Raw genomic sequence first — 23,934 nt, forward strand, 5'->3', positions numbered from 1 at the left:
AAATGTTCTTGTGGGTATTTGCCAAGGGGTGACAGGAGGGGAAAACTCAGCTGGGGAAAATAGGAACTTTAGACAAAACAACAGAAGAGAGGAACTGTACATACACAACTTCAACAGTGAGAGAAGGGTTTGGATGAAGAGTAGCTTGGACACAAATAGAAGGAACAGCCCTGCATTGGCATGAAATGAAGTGAAACAGCCTTTTAGTAGCACTTCATATTTATTTTTGCATTCAGGAAGTCCAGAATTGAAAGTCAAAAATCAGAAAACATTAACTACTATGGAGTAGTTTCTTTTTCTGATAGATTTCTCTAGACTTTGTCAGGAAGCATGCTGCATACCTTCTTCATTCAAAAAAATTCCAGTGTGAGGCAATGAAAGAGGAGAGAAATTAAGATGAAAAATTATGCATCACATCAAAGCCTTAATAGGTGAACACAACAGAGAATATCAATATATTCTCTTCTGTCATGGCATCACTACTATAGTTAAGTGAAAAGACAAGTGCCAAGCTGCATTTAATGAGTTAACTTAAGATTTAAGTTACATAAACTTGGTATTTACACTGAAGATTACATTTGAATATATTAAACAACAATAAGATGCCAAGAAAATAAAATCATATATGTGCACACTCTCAGCCATTAGAGCCAATGGTGAGAAGAGATTTCAGAGCAGCAAAGCATGCAAGTTGAAATGCAGACGAACCAAGGCTGACACCCTGCAGGTCTTTCCCAGGTCTGATTGAGGGTATTTCATGAGTGCCAAAAAGCAACATGAAGTTCTCCTAGAGGACTGTGAGAAACATGCTACCACCCTCCCTGGCTCTGGGTCTGCTGGGTCAAGGAGCAGACTTTTCTTGTTGTGTTCCTAAAATAACTAACTTCTGGAGAAAATACAGCACTTGCATAAAAGCGTATTTTCTACAATATTAACAGCAATTTTCAGGGACTGACAGTTCTCAATCTCACATAGTGCCACACAGACAAAAAAAAATTCTCAAAATTTTTGTGCCTATTAGCCTTGGGAATGATCCTGCTATTATTGTCTTTATGTCCTTCAACACAAACCCACGGCTAAACCCCATGGCAAATGCTGTTTTCCTATTACCAGATCCACTCATGCTTACATAATATCTAAGACATCCCCATTATCTTATGAACTCTATCACCATTATGGCATTTATCATTACTGACTACTGTAGCTGAAGCTGCAAAATGGTTTCAATAACATTTTCACTCCTTCAGAAACCCCTTTCTGTGTGTAGGTTTTCCATTGTGACCACAGCCATGAATATTCATGATCCCCTTGTTGGCATGCTGGGGGAAGATGAGGCCTTTGGACAGCTCAGAGCAGACCCAGGCAGATTTGAGTGTCTGTGGAGATTAAAGCCAGTCCCCAGCTAATACTCACATTACCCTCTTGCTCCTCTCCAAAGACACAGACACAGAGAGAAAATTAAACATATTCGAGAGTCTCTAATCCTACCTACACTTTAAGCACTTTATTGTATGCTCAGCTTTAGAAAGAGAGCTTCTAAAGTTGCCATAGTTACCACAAATACAAGTGTGAGCCTGTTTGTTGTGAAACTGCACCAAAGAGAGGCAACACAGCAAGCACAGCACATCTGCAGACTTTTCTGCATTTTTCCACACAGGGCATATTACACTCTCAAATAAATTAATTTTATAGACAAGTGAAGATTATGATACTCTATCACAGGGAAGAGGGCACACAAAAGGAAGAAAACAATTCACTTTGTTTTGCAGAAGCCTCATCACTAGACTATCTGTGTTTAGGCAATGAAAGCAAACATTTCTGTGCATTTATAGCAACCCTTTTCCAAAATCCTTCACTGTGTGCTTTGGGATTCCCTTATTATTTTGGCACATAACAAAACTGAATCAACTTGCCCTGCCTCCCATACTTAAGTAGTATCTTCATTCCACAATTTAAAATTTAAAATCCTCCTCTGCATCGTAACTTCAATTGTCAGGGAGAGTGGAACACAAAGAAAAAGGAAGAAAGGTGGAGAAAACTGTGCCTTAAGCATGAAAAATGTTACTATCTGGAAGCCATGAAAATCTATGCCACTAAATCCTGTGTAAATTTTGCCACTGACTGCCAAGGGAACTTTTCACAATTCTCCTGGTTCTTTTCACTTGGATTCTGCGACAAGAGGTTGCTGGAGTCAGTGCAAGAGCACAGTGACTGGTTTGTAAGTTTAATGGGGTGTGAAAATACAACAGTGTCCTGCCAGGAGCCACTAACCAATACTGCTGGAGAGGGGGACATACAGACCATTTCTCAGGGAGAGTGTTCCACCTTCTCATTCTCAGTCCAATTGGAATGAAATATTTTTGACAAGGCCACTGTGGCCACCACGACCCCTATAAACTGTTCTACAAAACATTTGGATTCTGTGGATGATGGAGAACAGAAAAAATTATTAATGAGGTTGGAAACTGATGAGGTAGATAAAAGGCAATGCACAAGTAATCCTGGAAGCATGTTGCATGTTGCTTGAAAAACTCAAGTTTTACAAGTTAATTATTATCATTAACTAATACAGGATACTGAAGAGATGACAAGGAGAATGAAATATGTATATCTTTTTCCTGATTCCCCTTCATAATTATTAATACTGAAGGATCTCTAAATATAACATTCTTGGTGAAGAGTCTGATTTATTACATAGTGTAGGGACTTTCTTTTTTTTAAAATTAGACTCTTTCCTGCACTGCAGTTTTCCATAACTAAATTATTACTTAGGAACTTTCTTCCTTAGTAATTAGGTCTTATGCAAAAAAGAGGACATTCTTTGCCCAATCCCACTACCTCTTTTAAATCAAATTTTGTATTACTTAAATAGCAACTATATTTTAATAAAATATAGGAAGAGATACAAAACCTTATTAAGAAAGCCAGCAGTCACAGGTTGGAACCCTCATCAAATGGGGTGATTATGTAATCCATTGCTTAAAGCCACCCAACTTTTCTCAGAGCTATTCTGGAACAGGTCTGTAGGGCTAAAAAACAGAGGCAATGAAAATACAATTTTTGTACTGTACAATAATTATACTTCCTTCTGACCTTCAACAAATATTCCAGTTATCACTAAAATTTCTATAGACTGGAATGAATTCTGAATCATCACTTACAGTCACTTCCACTTGCAGACCTGACTGAACCACACTGAAAAGACATGAACCATTTCTCTTTCCAGTCTTTCAGTCTTTCAAGCACTTTTGTTTCACAGCACCTTGAAGATAATTCCTCCCATCCCTGAAAGAGTGGAATGTTGTTCATCACAGTTCGGAGCTGTGATGGACCATGTGTAACAGACAGTCAGGTTTTGGGCTCCTCACCATCAGCCAAATTGCTTACAAAGCTCTACAAGTTTCTTTCTGTCTGGGATTTTACTAGTTTAATGAAGTTCTAGAAGCTGTATAAGATCAGAGCAATTCCCTACAACTCCTCTTCTTCCTTCCTCTTCTTCTGACTTCTACCTGTGATTAAGACATTACCAAAAAATTAATAACAGAAAATGCAAAGAACTAAAGGTTTTACCTTATATACTTATTTTCAAGAAGCTAATTTATATTTTTAGAATTTACGCTTTGGACTCTATTTATACTTGGCATTAAATTACTAGCATCAGAAAACATCAGGAATTCAGAATATACAAACTTAAAATATTTTGCCTGGAAGGTAGGAAAAATAATGTCTAAAATATTCTAGTTGCCTGTATTTTTATTTATTCCACAACTGCTCTAATCACCTATGACTGCAGTCACCACATTCTGGGTGTAAAAGCTAGAAGTGGGCAGTGCTGTATAAACTGGGAATGTCCCTTCTTCCCTCCCCTGCTTGAGTTCGCTCTTGCAGAGCTGACATAGCACAACCATCTAGTCTGGAAGCTCCAAAACACAGAGGCACCACTGGATGCTGGCAGAGGCATTTAATCCTGATCACACTTTTTAGCAATAAGATTTGTAACACTGGGGAAGCCAAAGCAGAGTTTCTGCTACAGGCAACTCTCACCTGGCCCAAGGGATGGGTCAGAGGGTTGGACCATCCAGTGCCAAACGAGGCTCCATCTCCACCACAGCGTGGCAGCAAAGCTTCACTGCACAGCACGAGTGGCATGAGGAGCCTGCAGCCTCACTCCTCACCTGCAGCCTCACTCCTCACCTGCAGCCTCACTCCTCACCTGCAGCCCTCCCCATAGCAAGCTGCTTCCACCAAATATCCCCAAGATCCTGAGCTGGGGTTTGCAGCTCGACTTCCACCCTGCAGAACATGGCTTTGACAGATTTTAAATTACACCAGCTCAGAACAGACAAATGGGCAAAACCATTTGGTTTAAAGTCACCAAAAGAATTTCAATACAAGGGCAACATTCTCTGTAATTCACAGCCTATAGAAAACAGGAAACATCTGTAGCACAAAATAATTGTACATTTAATACTTTTTCCAGCTCCCAAGCCCTCACTAACCTCCCACACCAACAGTGTTCCTCTTGCAGACAAGCACCATCTTTCTGGTTACTTGCATTTCCCCTCACTCTCTGAGCAGTCTGCACATGATCTGCAATGATGAATCCATTTCTAAAAGTGTGCATAACCACACTTTCTGAAAGTGTCTGTATAACCACCACATAGGCATGTTAAACCTCATGTGTGACTTTCAGTGACAATTCACCCATTTAAGTATCTATGGCCAACAAATACACTTTTAAGACCAGAATGGACTATTAAACCTCTTTTGCCCAACACTTCTGCACAAACACAGATGACCAAAGGTCAGCTCCTCTTGAAATCAAGCCTGTCAATTCTGTTTCATGTACAAGATGCTTTCATGCCTTTTTTCTGAAAGACTTTCAATGTTGAACTGAAGGTTTCACTATGTCCCTAAAACAAACTGTCCTAGTGGGTAAATATCTCACTCATTACAGGCTGTGATTTATTTCTGGCTTAGATTTATTTAGAATTGTTTCCAAACACTGCTTTTCAGCACAGATTAAAAAAAAAATAAATTCCCAGATCATAACCAGCATTTGGTAAAGCATTTTTTGCAAGAACTAAAGAAAGAAACCAAGGCAGATATTCCAAGCTTTGCATATTTTTTGTGTCTCTTCCCTCCCTTTATGTTTTTCAGCATCCTTTCTGAAGCACAGGCACCAGAGCTAGGTAACAAAATCTGCCAGAATTTGCTATCTGGCTGATTACAGGTGTAGCACACTTTCCTGCCCCTTTGGCTGGGAGTAGTTCAGAAAAAGTGGAAAACAACAGCTCACAATATCCAGCTGTTGTACATCTAATTATGAATATTCATGTAGATGTAATATCTACTGTGCTCCCACAGGCAGAGTCCAAGCTCTCCAGCCTTTCAGAAACACATTTTCAGTACTGTCCAACGCTGACAGCCAGGGCACATCACAAGGCTCATTTCAGTTCCAAAGCTTGCCTGCTTTTAACTACATCCTCACTTCAGTGATGTCCAGCTAAATGGCACCCTGTGTTCATTAAATGGGGTATACTATGTCAGAAATCTGAAATTTACTGGGACATTTCTTACCTAGAGCCATATGACAATCTTTCTCCCCAGATCACTGGTATTTCTGGGTTAACAGTTCTGAGCAGTATTATACACCCAGATCTCTATTAGCCTTCAATGCCTGCCAGCTAAACATTTTATCTATATTCTATGTGCTGCCTTTCATGTTCTGTGGGACTTAAAGCCCATTGCCCAAACACCTTAGCATACTATGAAACTAAACACAAAATTTGGGTCTATCACTTCAGAGCTACAAAAGCCATAGGAACACGTTTAGCTCTGTCAGGCTATTTTTATTATAATGTCTCTAATGCCAAAACTTACAGAACTTTCAAAAAAATTAAGCCATAACCTCCAGCTTGTTTTCCTTTCCCCTATACTCAGACTTGTAATACTAGCTTAAAACCAAGAATATGACACATTCATTTTTTGCTACTTAGGCTGCCAATTTTTTTTTTTAAATTATGACTTACATTTTTAATAGAAACCTGTAATTTATGAGCAACTACAAATCATCTGGTTTTAAAACAGAAAGAATCACACACACTTGATCAATCTCAAGCAATTACTCCACAGTTAGGATATTCAGTTCTTTCAGTCCCTTCTCTTACAATAATCCCATTTTCAGAGTTCATAACAGCTACATCTGTTAGCTATATGTAAGAGGTAACAGAGTTAGCAGGCTGGTATGCTAAAAAGAAAAAGCTTCAACTGCTGTTACCCAACTGTTAAAAATGCCTTACCTTATCTTCTCTTCCCAAGCACAGAAAAAAATGCAAAATTCCATTAAATTGAAACTTGTGTATCAAATTACGATTAAAAGCCACCACAAACATTGAGATGTGAAGCACTGAAGCACAGGGGCATGGTAACTGTGTTCAAAAACTGATTTTACATCAGGCAGGCTTCAGTCCTTTTAAATTTCCTGGGACATGGAAAGAAAAAGGCTCCACCTTTACACAGAAATATATTAATGAGTGTTTATAGGCATACATATAGAAATAAACAGCTTTTCTAAAATGCTTTCAAATGGCAATTATAGAAGTCAAATAAAACTTTCAAAAATTTGGTGCTACACTTATAAATCCAATCTAAACCATGCCTGAGATCGGGTCAGACTAATTATAATTCACCACTCTAGGTAGATGTTGAGTTGAGCTGACACAATTTGGATTAAAGCTCTTTCTCTGTTTAGAAATGTTAGAGATTCATCCATTTATATAGATCCAACAAGGCTTTGTATTCCAGCTTATCTTTCAGCACGATACTTGAGGATTTTATTGTTCAGGGTCTGTGAATAACTTTTGTGGCATAACTTGCCCCCTGCTGCTTACGGTCATTGAAATGTTACTTTATGACAAATAATCAAAACAATGAAGGTAAATGAAACTCCAGTTCCACGGTCAGAGGCACCAAATGATGCCCAGTGTGCATCCAAAAATAACAACCGTTAAATAAATGGGTGTTTTGAAAGATGCAACTAAATTATAACCAACTATTTGTCTAGCAAAATAGCCATTAGCCACAATTCTGTCTACGATTTCAGGGAATGGCTGCATCTCCTTGAGGAAATCTCCAGACTCCAAGAGAAAGGAACAAATCCACAAGGCCAGTGGAAAGGACTGCAAATATATCCCAAGTGAGGAAGGAAAGGTTAGGTTTTGGAAACCATTTGGAAATCAAAAGAACAAAGTTTAAGCAGAGATCTGAGGAGTGAGAGCAAAAAGTTTAAGGCTCAGGAAGGAGCTACACAGGAGAACACATTTGCCAGCTGAAGAGAAAACTGTTTCAATAACAGTGATCAAAAATGGGGCAACAGAAAAATGTCAGAATAAAGATATTACTCAAAGCATTGGCCAGATGACATCCAAATATTCTTTGGAGGCATGCACAAGAAAAAATGTCAAGACGACAGACTGAAATATGATAAGGTGGTTGTAGAAGGCATTCCATTCTCAACAATATTTCTGAACCACTCCTAGCTTTACTTAAAAAAACCAAAAATCTTTGGCTCTCAAATTTCTAGTGCTCTGTCTCAGCCCAGAGGGGAATTTTTCAAAAGAAGTCTACAGAAAAATCAAGGAAGCTGTCTGAGCTATAAAAGCTGTGAAATCTTATGTATTTTCTTAATTTCTTTTTTTTTAAATTTTATTTCTGGGGGGTGCTTTAGTTACTTGGTGGTAACTAAAGATCCACTTTCTTTCAAGAATTAAAGCCTGTCATGGATTTAAAATCACCAAGAGGATTAGAGAAGCGGACAAATATGACAATATTTGGTTTAGAAATGGAGTTATTAACTTTAATTCCTCACTTTTACATGCATGAGTTGGTGCCTACAGAGATTACTCCTCCCAAGGGATTAGAAATATTAGAATGTAACATTTGAAAGAGCCTTCTTGCATTCTGTACAGCTCTGTTACATTTCCTCCAGCTTTAAGAGGGACCCTGTACATCATATTTCTTAATGGTGATAGCTGAGTAGAAATGAGATACTGAAGAATAGATTCATATTCACACCTCTGCAAATCTGCATCAGTATTTTACAAACTCTCAACCAACAAAGTTTTACAAACACCAACACCACCCCCTCCCAAACTCTAAATGTCAATATTTTTAAACTATTTTAGGCATTTTAATCACCCTGCAGGTGCTCTAAAAAAAGAATTTTATTTATACAATGTGCAACCTGAAGTATACCATTAGAAACTGTAACTTTGTTAAATGTCCAAACACAAAGTGTGATCTGTGGTCATTTCTGGAAGATAAAAAAGCTTAAGAGTTTTCATTTCTCAGAGTATCTTTTTCTGTACTGCAAACTGCATTCTTTCTGTAGTCTTAAGGCTTTTTCATAACAGAAGAATGTTGCATTTGACAGGAGAAAAGTTTTCCTGGGGAACAGTGTAGAGGATAGAATTAGTAAATGTAAAACATTTCACAAGAAAACTTATTTTTTGTTTTTATTCTAAAATAAACATTTTTGGCAATAAATACTCGAGAAGTGAGTCTTTGTGCCAGAATTTAGATCTACCAAATATCATGCTTAGTGTGGTGCATTTTTCCCTTGATTCTCCACCTTTAACTGAGTTTTGACCCAAAGAGTTTGCAGCATCCAGAAGAGATAAACAGTGAGTTAAGATATGGAAGTTGTGTTGTCCCAAGTCTTGGGATGTGCAGCCAATTTCAAGTGAGATTTAAAGCAAGCTTAGGTTACACAAGTGCTTCCCGTGCCCTTTCCAACAGGGAGCAGCACTCAGCTCCTCCCCTTTGGAGCTTTGTAACAATCCCACTTCAGGCAATGCACTGAAAAATGTCCTTGGAGCAGAATCCAGATCTCTTTGGTTTATTAACACTGCAGTAAGGAAAGACTGGATAACCTGGCAATGCTTATTTCAAGAGTGTAAAAACCACCCTGACAGACAGTGACAGCAACAGGCACTGGTGAGCAGCTGACCTTCCCAACTACAACCAGAAGTGGTGTCTGGAAATGGCTGTTTGGCTGAAGCCTCTCAGGAATCACTTCAAAAATTGGCCCACTAAACCCCCAGCCTGATACAGCACTGAGGGATTCCCTTCGAAGCCACACAGGCCCCTGGGCTCCCTTAGCTGCTAACAAAATACAGCTACAAAGAATTCACAGCAACTTGCACAACAGGGCAGGATTTGGTCTGCTGAATCAGGTGAAAGAAATGAGCCCCTCTCAGACTGTCCTTGCTCAATGAATAACCACACACTTGTACCAATTCCAGCTTCTCGTCTGACCAGCTCTTCTCTGTACCTTACAATTACACTCAGATGGAGCTCAGGTTTGTGCATTTGTCACACAGCACTCTAGCCACTCTCTTTAAAGACAATGCTCAGCACGTAGGAATTGAGTTAGTCTGAACTGGACTATGGCAATGCAGCAACTTCTTCCTGCTTTCCTAGTTCCATTTATGGTGGAATCATAGAACAGAATCACAGACTGGGTTGGGTTGGAAGGGACCTTAAAGCTCATCAACTTCCAAACTACTGCCATCTCCAGGGTCACCTTCCACTAGCCCAGGTTGCCCCAAGCTCCATCCAAACTGGCTTTGAACACTTCCAGGGATGGAGCAGCCACAGCTTCCCTGGGCACCCTGTGCCAGGAGAACAGGTAGAGTAGGCTTCCACTCAGCTGTTCTTTTATTTTGCCTTTGGCTTTTTGAACAAAGGATTCAGGCCAACAGATTTATGTTCTTAATCTGTGCTGACAAATGCCGTTCTTCCACTGCTGACTTCAAGCACTGCTTGTTAAAGTCCCAGTGACACATTCAGTACTGGCTGACAGTAAGATGTTTGCAGTGCTCTGTGTCATCCTTGGGTAACACAGAGCAACCAGCAGTAATGCAAAATTGAGGCTCTCTACCAAAGAACACACTCCCCTTTAGTCCAGGTAGCATTCAAACTTACTTGTGAAGCAAAGCAAGTGTCAATGTGAGGACGAAAAGGGTAATTCCATAGAATCACAGCATGGCCTGGGTTGGAAGGGCCAAGTTCTGTTCAAGTGGCACAACCTGACTGGGCATGAGGAGATCATTACAGTTCTTATCGGCAGGGTGGGTCCTTCACAGTGACCATGTAATATTGTGATTTCATGTATGCTTATAAAAACACAGAATCAAATAGGTCACATCGAACTACTTCATGCACTGTCAGTGCCTGGAATGTGCTTTCCAAAAAAAGTCAACCCTTGCTGAAGTGACATTGTGCTGTATTTTCTCGGCAGCACACACGGAATAGCCACATGTACATGAAAATGCTCAGCTCTGTGATGGCTCACTCTAAAAAGTCAACTCACTCTCCTATTTTTGCTTTCTACTGGCTCCCATTCAGCAGCAAGGCTGTTTTACAGCATGTGGCCTGTTTTAGGTTGCACTTAGATAAAAATGTCTGTCAGCTCCCCCAAAAGTCCTTGCTGGCATCTTGCAAAAACAAACTGCCATTGTTGTAGACCATAGCAACTTGATTTCCTCCAGCTTTAGCCATTTTCATGAACCACAATTATACTTCCTGCTGCCATGAAGTCAAAAGTATTCTCAATCTACCTCTCAGATGACTGAATATAATAGATGCAGCTTTGGAAGGAGTATCTGAAAATTAACTTACTCCTCTACATTTTCATCCATTATTCAAACTAAGAGATCTGTGTATGGATATTCGTATCAACCACAGTTTTTCCTTTAACAAATGCTGAAAATTCTTACTTCTAAAATATAGCTTGCTAGGTGTTTACTCATATATATAACATGTATATGTATTTATGCACACATATATATATAAACATGTATCCTCAGAGCAGGATATATTTTCTTCATGTATGACTGGTTTCTTGGCTAACAGAAAACTGTGCCTAATTAACAGTTTCTATAAAATAGACACTTACATAAGGCCATTCTGATTAAATCCAGGCATTCACGAAATTAATTTATTGAGACACCTCCTATGAGAATTTTAAAAGGGTAAGATTGACCAGCAGCCTAAAAAAACCAGGAATATTCCATCTTCAAAACTGCAGTTCACTTCTGACTTTAAAGTTTTACCACTAACTAAAAGCTATTATATTGCAGTACTCTGGATAATATTTTTTTTTCCCCAAAATAGTAATAAATATTTCAACGGACAGCCACTGAAAAGCCAAAAGAGGCACATTGGTGTTTGTTACTCATGAGCACAAATGTTAGGAAGCAGCAAAAAACCAAACAACTTAGTTAATGTAAACTGAAAAGTCTTCAATAATATACAGGTTAGTTTATTTAAAGCCTCTCATAAGCACCTTTTTTTGAGTGATTAGGGTCAAAAGTATTTTGATCAGAATGGTCTGACCTCCTTCCTCATGTTTGCCTTAAGGAAATGGAATCTGTGAAAGGGCAGAAATGAAGGTGGAAGGAGCAGGAAGAGCTTAGGATGAGGTAAAAGGCAAGAACAAAAAGAAGGGCTCTTGTCTGATGATAGAGCCTGTCAGAGATGAGGAAGATGATGACTCAGAGAGCAAAATAGAAGATATTTGAATTTAGAACACCTTTTCAACACAAGTAACCTGAAAAGCAGGATTTGGAGTAAATTTTTTTACTGGTATTACCCATCTCCAACTGACTCGATCCTTTAGCAGGTTGAATTTATTTGTTTTTAAACACAGGTAACAATGGTAAAGCACAACGTTCCCACTTTTCAGAAGCAGAACAAGAAACTGAATTTTCAAAACTAAAAGAACTAGCTCATGCAGGAATCTCTCCTTAATCTAAAGGCAAATAACACTGCTTGCATTTTGAAACGCCCTGTTTTCCTTTGAAACAGAAGGACAGTTATGATTAGCATAAAGCCAATCCAAAATGGAAGATTTAACAGGTATAGAAAAAGTGATATTAAACCTATGAAGTTTAACACTTAATGCTGCCTCTCCCCAGTCTCACTCTGTTTACCTTTTGTCCTGTGCTGAAAACCTAATAGCCACCCATGGAAAATCTGCCATCCTTCAGCATCTCTCTGTTGAATTTACAGGCAAAGTTGTAGTAGGTGAAAAATGGAAATAACAGTTCAAATACAGTTACAGAGGTATAGCAAATTTGTTTTTAACTGTCCATAATAATCTTCATGCCTGTAACTAACCAGAGTGGTGGTTTGTTTGCTTTTGAATATATCCTGAAGAAAAATGAAGTTAATATAACCTGAAGAAAAAAACTTGTTTGCTAGTGTAACTGTAGAAGTTACAAGTCTGAGATGTAATTAGACAAGACAACAGTTCTCCCAAACTGGGGACTGAAAGATGAATTTAAACAATTAATTAAAGCAATGCAAGTACAGCAGTTGAACTTTGTCAGCTATAAACTCCATGGTATTTCTATGCAAATTACAGAACTGTTCAGGACCTCAAAGGATGCAATTTTAAGGTAATGACAGGTTTACAAAGGAATTTATTTTAGGATAAGAGAAGACCCATTTCCTCTTTCAGTATGCTTCCATATGCCACAAATAAAAAGATTTATCAAAGAAGTTTTCGTCTCAATGGTATTAAAGAGCTCCTTTAACATCTAACACGGCAGTCCAGCTTCTCTTGATAAATTGCACACTTTAGGGAAATTATCTTTTTTCCATCCAGAAAAAAATCCTATTGCTTTTACCATAAAAGTTCTGGTTTTTGGGGAGAAATTTTGTATGTGTAATTTGGAGGCAGAACATTTCTAGTAAAATGGAGAAAACACGACGACATCTTAACTGTAGAGCCTGGGTGACTCCCAAAACAGAACAAAATGTGCATCCACCAAGACTTACTAAGAAATCTAAGAAGTTATTATATAAAAGGATTCTGGATGTAACTTTTCCCGGTCAGTTTTATCCAAGGAGAAATCCAAGCAACACAGCCTGAAACCACAAAAACAGGCACTAAGAATAAGCATGTACAGTGAAGTTTCTGGCATGACCTCCTGAAGGAGCTGTGTCTGAGCTGAGCTTTCCCTTGCAGCTTTCCACCCCACCTTGGCAAACTGCAGATAAGCCACTGTGGTTCCTTCCAGCCTTACCCATTCAGTGACTCTGGGATTTGTGCCAGGCAGGGCTGGAATGCACAGACAGCAAAAAAGCAGTCGAATCCCTCCAGAGAAACATTATGCAATGGATTGAGGCCCTACATGGTACTCAGGGCCTGAGTTTGTGGTGTCCAGAAGTAGCAGAACATGACGCAAAACAATGGATCTAAACTGCAGACTACTCTTCTGCTTCCCTGTGTACAACCCACTGGGAAGGCAGCAGATGAGGAATGTCAGGGGCAGGAGAGAAGCAGGGGAGCATTGACTTCACGTAGCACAAGAGCATCTGGAATAGCAAGAGGTCAAAACAATAAACAGAGCAACAGCCAGGAGCTGCACTCCAGAAGCTGATGCAGCAAACTTTGTCACAGCAGGCAAATCCCCCCTGTGCCCACATGCTACTCACTTCCCATATCCTCCAATACTGCATGCTATGGGTCACTGGTGAAAGCTCAAGTTAAAAGGTGTTATTATGTCTTTAAAAACCAAGTAAATAAAGTTTTATCCTCTGGTAAGAAGTTTATGGTACAGCCATAAAATGTCAGCCTGTATCAAAAGGTGCAAGAAATTCCACTTTGCTCAAAACACAGTAAAGACTCCCATGGTATTTTATTTACCTTTCATTCAAGATCATAAATTCCAATTCTATCCTTTGAGGGTCTCAAACTTTATCCTCTTTTACTACAGCTAAAATGAAGGATTAATCCTAGAAAGATATTCTAGAAGTGGTTGCACAGCTGTGCTTTCCAGCAGAGGAGTCACTTGGGACCAAACTCCTGACTAGCTTTTCTCAGCGCTGCTCTTCCGCTTAGGGAAAGGTAACTTTCCCTGCCCATCCCACCACGTGCAGCAGTGGCTCTTACCAGGTCTGGACCATGGAAATACAACTCTGCCACTCAGTGCACTGTCATGAGGCACACTGTAAACTACAGGAATACTGAGGATGTAAAACTCACAGATATAAAGCCTCAAACTGAATAACTCAGAGGATATTTACCACCCTTGCTCCTCCGCCCAGCTTGTTAACATTGTGCTATCATCTACATAATTTCATCATTTTAAGATATACTTATATGTAGATGATGTTCTGCAGGACACAACTGAGAGAATATGAAACATTTTCACTACTCCTTTTGTTTGTTTGTTGATATTTGTTTAAAAGTGTGCTTTTTCTTGTATATAATTTGAAAACCTGTTTCATGTCCTCCATATAAAAAAGCTGACATGACTCTGTACAGGAAAGATATTTGATTTCCAGATGCACTTACCAGAAACTTACAAAGAGTTAATGATTAGATGACAGAAAATCACATCTCAGTCACTGACCACACTGGTAGTATTACTTGAAGAGATGGACAACTCTGCTTAGCAACTACTGATCTTCAATGTAAGATTATTTCCCTCTAATAGCCATTTATTTTTGAAATCTTCTGCTCTTAAATTCTAAGAAAAAAATCTTTAATATGAAGCTCAAAGCCATTTATATTAAAATCTCCCCAACATTTCAGTAATTTGCATCACTGATTTTCTCAATTATACACACTTTCGTAACAGCCTGCTAGCCTTGTCTCTGTGCTTAGAATAAGCTTCCCAATCTGATTTAATAAGCATAGAGAATCGATGGGGTACTTATTTCAGTCTCTGGAAGAGGTTTCTGCAGAAGCAGGAGCTCTAAAATTGGATACAATGACCAGAGTCTGAATTCAGATTTCTGTACAGCTCTTTGAATGGACACTTGCAAACCAGTAATATTTATTATTTTAGGAAACAGAATATAACCACAGTTAACTTACTTAGAATCCAGTTCATGGAAGTCTTTTTCTGCCCTTTCTCACTAGTGAACCATTTAAATATAACCTAGAAGCTCATGAGGCCAATTACATTTAGATCCCCAGTGAAAGCAATACTGGCATAAATCCACAAAACCCCCACACCTGTTCTCATGTGTCATATTCAATAAACAGAGTTATTTTGTAAAGGATACAAGGATTGTTGTCATCAATGCTGCAATTGTCCAGAATCAAGGAAAAGCCATCCAAGTCATACACCTAAATAAAAACAAAAGTTTAATTTAACACATGTCTCAGCAATACTAATGATGTTTCCCGTTAGACATACATAAAAACATAACAGGGATATTTGTTTCATTAAAAATATTAAACATGCTAACATGAGTTGCAGAGTAAACCTGGTGTTTTAAGCATGAGTATCACAAAACAGTAACACAAGTGGGCACTAATTTCACATTCTCCCTTCATTTAGCAAGTGTTTTGACTGAGGTATTTTCTGCTTCTCACACTGAGCCAGGTAAGCTATGCTCACTGACAGCTCATGCTTGCCTCCAGAAGGAAGAGCCACAAAACACTGTGGAGGAAAAAAGTAGGAAAAAAAAGTTGAAAAATACATCTCCACACACATACAAGTTTGCATGAGGCCACATCTCCTGTACCTTCAGCAGCAATGTGTTATCTGATGTGCCCAGCACGAATCCTTTCTATCAAGAAGAGCCACTGATATTTTTCCTTTGAGAAAGTGTTCCTTATGTTACTAGCAAACAAGAAAATATGAGATCTGTTGTCTTCTATTGCTTGTGCATACAGACACATGGCAGCTGCCAAACTGCACTAATACATTATTGTGTCTGTGAGATAACAACATATCCTCCTGACATACACACACACTTTACCAAGAGCTCAGGACATGCTGATCTTAACAGTAAACATAGAACATGATTATCTTATGGAAAGTATGCTCCATAAGAAATTTATGTGGACTCCTAAGGTACACTGTAACATCACACATGCATATTTATAGCTTTACAAGTCCCTTCCAACCTCAACCATTCTGTGATAGCCAAGATATTCTTGTCCAAATCTCAAGTTCTTTAATTCCTTAAAATTTAATTTCAAACCAAGAACTGGCAGGCATAGGAATTTAACCAGAATGCCAATTTAGGCCATGGCTTGATGATGGGGTTCTCTCTTCCATCTTGTCTGCCCCAAACAAGATGCACTTTTATGTATCACGAAAAACAATAAATCCCAAAGTTTACAGTGCAGGATCATCAGCTTTCTGAAACACAAGTTTTGTGATAAGAGAGGTAAGTCGAGTAGGAGATTTAGATGTGAAATCTCAAACAGCCTAAGGATCAATAAAACTGAATTCAGAGACAAAGCTGAGCACATGCCTCTTACAAGCTCTTTTTCATATAATCTTATTGTAGAGTCTCAAACTATAACATGAGAAAGCAGCAGTGACAGACAGACAGGCAAGGCTTACATGTATGAGAAGCAAAGAGCACTGCTAGGTCTTAAAAACCACCTTCCACATCTGTGCTGACATGCCTAACTTTACCTACACGAAGTATAGTTAATAACACAAGTTTAAAAATATCCATTCTTCCCATGAAATGTTCGTGTTTTCTCCAAAGGCCATGCTCCATGTATGGTATCATACTTCAAAGCTTGAACAAGCAGTGACCTCTCAGTAACACAGCACTTGCACATGCTTGGGGAACACTGGTTCTTTGAAGTTCAGGCTGTAGCCAAACTCTGATGTGCCTACAATGCTACCTCTTATTTTCCATCAGTGAAATGCTGAACAGCAGAAATTAATCGGGATTAAGTGCTGTCAACAGAAACAAGCTATGCAATAATCTGCTTCCGTTCAATTCAAACTAGATGTCTGGTTAACAGAGTGAGCATTTTGGGAAAGTAAAATTTTAATTAAAAGCCACACACACTTCAAAAGGTTACTGAGAGAATATGATGAGATTCCTTCAAAGTTGGAACAGCAAACCACAGCTTTAGTGATACCTTCACGTAAAAACAAGTTGTTCACTACTACTACCTTGCACCCCCCACTTGGAGTTTCTTGAACATCATACAATTGAACTGTACATATCATTTGCATGACGTAGGCACAGCTTTTGTCACCACAATGCCAGCTTTAGAATGTCACCTGTGACTTACTATACAGGGAAACAGAGCAAGAAGAAAAACCTTACAATGTACCCAAGACAAATCTATATTCTCCTCAGAGTGACTGATGAGATGAAGAGATCAAATCATGAGCACCCACTGCTAGACAAGTTCCAGTCCATGCCACCTCTTCCTGAACCACCAGTGGTCCACTGGAAAAGCATTTCATAGCAACCTACAATTTGTGCTCTGTAATGTGACCCAGGTCACTACCTGCCCCACACATAGCAGAGCCATCTCTGCTACAGGAGTGCCCCAGGCAGCCAGAGGGAGCAATCACTGACCCAGCCAGTGTCCCACTTGCATTGCTCAGTCTCACATCCTGTCACTGTCATCTCCCTCTATCCTCACAAACCAGCACATTTGCAAACACTGAGAAATTGTCCTACATCTCACCTCTTACACAGGTCCGTTGGAACCACACTGCCCAATAGAAAGTGCTTTGGGAATTTTTCCAACTATTAATGGCCTCCAAGATTTTGCTTTGAAGAGAACTGTCTGTGAAATGCCTGGTGTAGAGGAAAGGAATGGAGCTCTTGCAGGAATCTTCTGCAGGGCTTGGGGAAGGAGTCAATATTGCGCAATACCCAAATCTTACTTTAAATATGGTGTGAAAGTACTCTGTGAAGAAAACATTTGTGGCCGGTGTGAATCCATCCAGATTTTGGAAGAAGTTATAGACAGAAACTAAGGAATAGGACAGGTTTGGTGTCTGTCTGGTGAACAGAACTGCTCATATCAGCCTGTGTTAGGATCACTAAATCTATTCTCCATTTACATTACTGACACCATAGTTGGCCAAAAACAGGGAACTGCACTGGACTGCAGCAAAGCCACAAGGATAATTATTATTAAGAACTATAATAGTGTATTCTGAACTACACTGGAACAGCAAATGAAGCTGCAGGATTACTTAAGACAGGTTTAGAATTTAAAAAATCCAGCTCTGGGCTAATGATCTCTAGCGCTTCAGTCAAGTCAGTAATGAACATCTTCCCCTAATGTTGTCAGTTTCTGAAATAGTTTTCCAAAAAAAGCAGAAACACAGAATATCCAGCATTCCAAGCCAAATATCCATCCCTGCCAGTTAAAAAGCCTTTCACAACACAGGTTTATATTGCTGTCCTATTTGCTTCCTGCACTTGCTTTTGAAACATAATGAAAAATTTAAATGCATTACACTGAAAAGAAAATGCCTTTCCCAGTGACAAAGTGACTGCTAGTTTTTTTCTCTTTATCTGTTCCTGGAATTTAATAATCTATTTTAATGACATAAACCAGGCTCTAAACAGAAGCTCATGTAAGCAGAAGTGCTATACAAATATAAGACAAAGTTTAAGGAAACAACTAGCTCAGACTGTATATGCCTACTGCTTCCATGGCCAAGGAATGATACAGTCCTTAATTCAGATGATCTGGGACATGTCAGCCCTGAGGGAAAAGCCATGCTTTTGCTCCTCATAACCGGTGAAAAAATATGGACAAAAGTTGACATCTTTATGATATCTTACAGAATTCACATTTATTGGCTAATATATAAACAAGGTCAGTAGCTTAATAAAGGATATGTGCCTGAAAAGAACTGCCCCTGAAAATCTCTCCCTTCATACTACTTATGAAGTACACAGAAATAATTACCATTAACACAATCATTCACAGCAGAGCCCAGGAAAAATATAAATTAATTGTAGACTACTTATTGAAGCTTTCTGTCTAGCAGCAATGGAGCCAAGTTCAGGGGTAAGAATGCAAATTCTTGGAGCATGACAGTGCTTGTTGCTGAATCTGCCTGCATCTAGTAAAATGCAACTAGAATCTCCAGGTCCAGCAACTATATAGACAAAATAGAAAAAAAAAATAATCCAGCAAAAAATAATATCTTCAAAAAGTCACTAACATTTTGGGCATTAAAAACATCACCTAATCAACTAAGAATACTATTATGCAAAAAAGAACATTCATGCCTTCAGATAACAACAGCTGAATATAAACTACTCTTCCACCACAATGCAACCAATTTTCAGCCTTCAATCAATGTAGAATGAGAAAGATGATTGTTTCAGTCAAAGAAAATTTCTGTTTCTTAGAAGCTGTGTTTGCCCAATCTACAGATAAGCAAAAAGAAATATGTTCTCTCAAACAGAAGTGGACTAGTAACAGTCTGAGTAATCCATGCTGACATTTAGTCTTCTTTTTACATGTTACTGATGAGCACACTGAAAAACAGAAAGACAAATTTCCAGGTTAAAAAGCACTTGGGGGTGGGAAACATATTCTAGAAATGAGTCAACAAACAGGAACAAGAAGGAACCATTTACAGGGAAAACCTCTAGAGACAACATTCACTACAGATCACCGGTTTCCTACCAGACAAAAAGTCTGTCTCCAATCACATTTAGCTCCAGAGTATTCCATTTTAATTCCCCTTATGTAACTTAAAAGGTTTCTGGGAGCATTCAGACTGGCAAATTTCACATTTTTATGAACCTGGCTCCTTTCCTTCACTCTTTGTCATGCTTCCAGTTCTGTCACACAGCTGAAGAGCCCAAACCCACGCAAGCAGCAGTGCCTGGTGCCCAGGCAGGGCTGTGCTGCTCAGCTGCCAAACTCCAGCCCTGCTCTGCAGGGCATCAGGGCTTCAGCTGCCATTCCTCAGCTGCCCCTCTCTGGAACACTTCTTTTGGTTTCTCATGTACCCTATTTGCTGATTCTCACGTGGCTAAAGTAGGAGCATAACAGTAAATCTGATCCCCATATTTCTCTGACAAATGAAACTAGCTAATGGAGTTAAAACCTGGAGGAGGTGAAGTCACAGAGAAAGGGAAGATTACCACAGCTGGGCTGGCACCACCACAGGAAACAGAGAGAATGTATTAAGGTAGCAGAACACATTTGTTGACTATATTTTATGTCTTAGTGCCCTAGATTACTGAAACGATTAAATTGCAACACACTTCTCAAGAGCTGAGTCATCAAGATATTAACATCCATCTCACATGCACCAACAGCATCCTGAGCCACATCCATGGGAGCAGAGCCAGTAGATCCAGAGAAGGAATTCCACTCTCTGGCACTCGTGAGACAATCTACTCCAGGGGCTGAAGCTATGCCTTGCAGAGAGCCTGAGGGCACTGGAGGCTTGAGCCTGGAGAGAAGGAGGCTTCAGGAGAACCTGCTGTCAGCCTTTCCATGATGCCTGATGAATTTTTTGTCCTTCCTTTTTATACCCTTTTTATACATTTTTATACCCCTTCCCTTTCCTTGTACCCTTCACAAACACTCCTTGTACCTTAGTCCAACATGTTTATAACTCTTGTAGTCTGATATTTAGCTTAGTTTGGGGGTTCTCCAGGGGGAGAAGATAAAACATTTATAACTATCTCAGAACTAAAGGCTCCAGCCTTGGACAGAGCCTCCTCTCTGGAACATGTTTTTGTAAACTAGGCTGTACTCTCACTTGGTGAAGGGGGAATAATTAGAATAGGGAGACAATTACTTAATTTGTTCAGTTTCTCATTGGAAGATTTTAGGTAGATATGCTAATTTGTAAGGTCCATAAAATTGTATAGGTGTTGTACACAGTGTGCTCCTTGGTGTGATTCCACCTTCGACAAGGGTGCACCTGGGATCCTATTAAAACTAAGGTAATACCCTTTTTCCCTACACTGCTGTGTCTGCTTCATATTTTTACCAGCTTTTAAGGCATCACCCACACCTACAAACTGGTCACCAAGACAGAGCTGCTCTCCTGACTCAGGTTCAAAGTAGTTTAAATAGAGCAAATACGGTCATAAAAAAGTGCAACTGAGAAGCTTCTGGCTGGATACAAGGAAAAATGTTTTACTATGAGGAGCAGGCACTGTGGATGTTCCATTCAGGAGGACTTCAAGACTTGTCTAGAGAATCCCTGAGTAACCTACTCTGAATTCAGCTTTAGGCAGGAGATCCCTTTCTGAATGGCTGTGTGAGTCTAAGACATTTTTATCTCACTCCAACAAAAATGAAAAATTTAAGACCATGGAAAGAAGCACAAGTGAATTCTTTTCCTCACATTTAGCTGAGGATCAGACTCCTTCTACTCTAATATGAACTTTTCTTGGTTATAAAGCTGGAAATACTTGTCATAAATTTACCAAAGTATGTAAAATTCAGAAGCAGTTCTAGAAAAAATATGATTATTGACCATTAGTGGAATAATCCTGCATATTCACTGACTTCACATGACAGAGAAATCTAAAAATAATTTGTATTTTGGATGCTAGACCATTCATATGAATTTATTCTTATAAACTCATATAACTTTGAATTAATGCCTTAGTGCAAATAAAAAGGATTCCGCAACTGTACAAATGGAAACACTTTTATGTTTTCCAGAGTAAAAAGTAAGAATTTTGTACAATTCAATATACTGAAGAACTATCTGAACTTGCTGTGAAGAAAATAAACAAGGAGTACAATTAAGGCCTAAACCCCACAACTGATGAAAATTTTTGGAAGAGAGCATAAGCAACATGGTTAACCTACAGCAGAAGTTTGTTGGTGAAGACAGCAACCTTTAATTAGGAAAATAGTATGATCTATCACCCACATCCAGGACAAGAAGTGGTGGGCCTAAAGAACAGACTGTTCACATTGACATCCATGAAATATTTTTAACAGAAGTTGTTAATGAAGCATGGTAACACACTGACACATGAGGCTTAGCCTCCTGAAGCAGACTGCAGTACTGCAAGTCTCTGCCAATGACCCAACAAACCTCAGCCATGAACACTCTACCCAGTCCTGCTCTGGACAGGTGAATGGTTTTAACCTCTCAATCCCTTCTAAGTCTGTATGACTTCCTTAGACAAAAAGCCACTCTAGAATACTAAATTATCCCAAAGAAAAGGAATCCAATGAAATATACATTGGGGGTTTGTTACCTTTCTTTGGTCATCATTGAAGATACTTTTAAGCTTTACTTCTGTATGTACACATCCTTCAGAGCCTGACACCAACCAGGATGACCAAGAGAGTCAATTTTCCTCCAAGACCTCCTCAACAAGTAGCTAATTAGTGATTAGACATCTGGGCAAAGTCCAGCATTCAGTGTGAGTAACAGAAGAGCTTAATAAGAGTAGGAACATAGCAACTGTTAGATTCCCAAATGGGCTCCTCTGCACCTATGATGGTACCGAAAAACATGACTTCATTTTTATAATTTCAGAGTCTTGGTTTTGGCCTTTTTCATTTGTTTTTCCAAGCAGCAGAAATGACAGGAGATACACAGGAGATTCTACTTCAAAAGACAAAAGAACACTTTAAGTCTTCAGTGCTAGTGGATTCCTAGGCCTACGGCAGACTACAGGCACTTTGGTTTAGAACAGAAGCAGCTGTGGCTTGCAGCCACCAAGTCTATTATAGGAGTTCACCACATCCTGCAGATCTACTGCAATACTTGTGGACAGAGGCTCCCTTCCCCAGGACATCTCAGTAGCCCTGCTTGGCTGGGCTGAGAGCTCCTTGCACCAGCGTGAAGGGCTGTGCTTGTGTCCACTTCACACAAGGCAATGGCCCCAGAACACTCTTCCACCTCCACATCACCCAGATAAGCATGCATTTAACATTTTAATGTCTGAAATTCAGAAATCATGGCAAAAATACCTGTCCCTTCTGCTAGGTTTATTTCAAATATATTCTCCTTCTTTCAGCATTATTTGCCAGAGAGACATGAGGTTTATTTCAACTCTCCCAAAAGCGGCAACCCTTGCCTCTTTCTTGGAGGTAAAAAAAAATATAATACAAAATATCTTCGAATCTAAATGTGGGGTAGATTTGTGATGTCCTCAAGCTCACTTCAGAGAACTAATTTAGAAAATGAGGGCTTTGGGCTCATGGAAGAGGAAGGGAAGATGAAGGTACCAAGTACAACATCTGGTCTGAGCCAGAAAAAGCAGATGCAAAGTGTCCAGCTACGAGAGGAGGGTAACAAGCTAACTCAGCTGCTGAATCATTTTTTCAACTAGTCTTTCCAAGAGCAAAACACAGGAGTTTCTAGCCGCTGGGATGATAATACAAACACTTGAGAATTCAGAATAGGTTGCTGCAAGAGAACACAACTGGAACATTTGCTTTTCAAACAATTTAGCTTTCCTCATTTCTCTTATGCACAGTTCCTGAACCTGACGCCACAACAAATAGATGCTGCCATGAGATGCTCTGGTTAGGTTTAGATCTGTGACTTGACATGGGTAAAGCAAGGTCCAACCCAAGACCCATTTTGCTTGAAACACACAATACTTTCTATTGTAGCCTTTGACTATCCTGGCAGCAGCAGTAAGAGAGAAACGTGGTGCTAAACACCATCCAGTATTCAACCCTGCCCTTCAAATCAGTTGCATTTGAAAAATTTTGTGCCCAATACAAAAATTCCCACCCAATACAAAAATTTGTACAAATTTGCGTACAACACAGTATACATTTATATACTTCTAGTCACACAGTCTCTTATGCTCAGTCCACAGAACCCAGTAATCAGATGATCTTAGTTTGCTGATTTCCAATCACTGCTACAAAAGAGATTCTCTTAATTGTCTTCTTTCATCAGAATGAAAAGAAACTTAAAGGAAATTAAGTGTAGAAATCAGCTATGTGTCTAGAGACAACTTGTACAAGACCATCAAAACCTCAAAATTTTATTTAGTTCTAAAGCAAAGTGAAAACTGAAGACTTCACACTTTAAAGTTCTGCAAAAATACAGGGATAAAGATTGAGCAAGTCAAAAGATTCCTTTCGGACTTTTTAATCACCATTGTAATAGGAAGTTCCAAATCACTCTGGCAAGCTGCCACTATTTTGGTGGCTATGATATTTTT

The 23,934-nt window shown here is 39.2% G+C and overlaps 1 protein-coding gene across 3 annotated transcripts in view; it reads right to left on the minus strand.

Annotated features, from left to right (window-relative positions):
• ATXN10 (ataxin 10) overlaps positions 1 to 23,934 on the minus strand; it is a 105,731-nt gene that overhangs the window by 3,738 nt on the left and 78,059 nt on the right. For all 3 annotated transcript variants that reach the window (XM_085049744.1, XM_085049743.1, XM_085049745.1), the window contains one exon: positions 15,085 to 15,148. In XM_085049744.1, the coding sequence (XP_084905870.1) occupies positions 15,085 to 15,148 (64 nt within the window). The remainder of the gene's footprint in view (positions 1 to 15,084; positions 15,149 to 23,934) is intronic.

The sequence above is a fragment of the Lichenostomus cassidix genome, chromosome 1Ab, assembly GCF_008360975.1.
Source record: "Lichenostomus cassidix isolate B80296 chromosome 1Ab, HeHo_3.0, whole genome shotgun sequence".
Classification (NCBI taxonomy): domain Eukaryota; kingdom Metazoa; phylum Chordata; class Aves; order Passeriformes; family Meliphagidae; genus Lichenostomus; species Lichenostomus cassidix.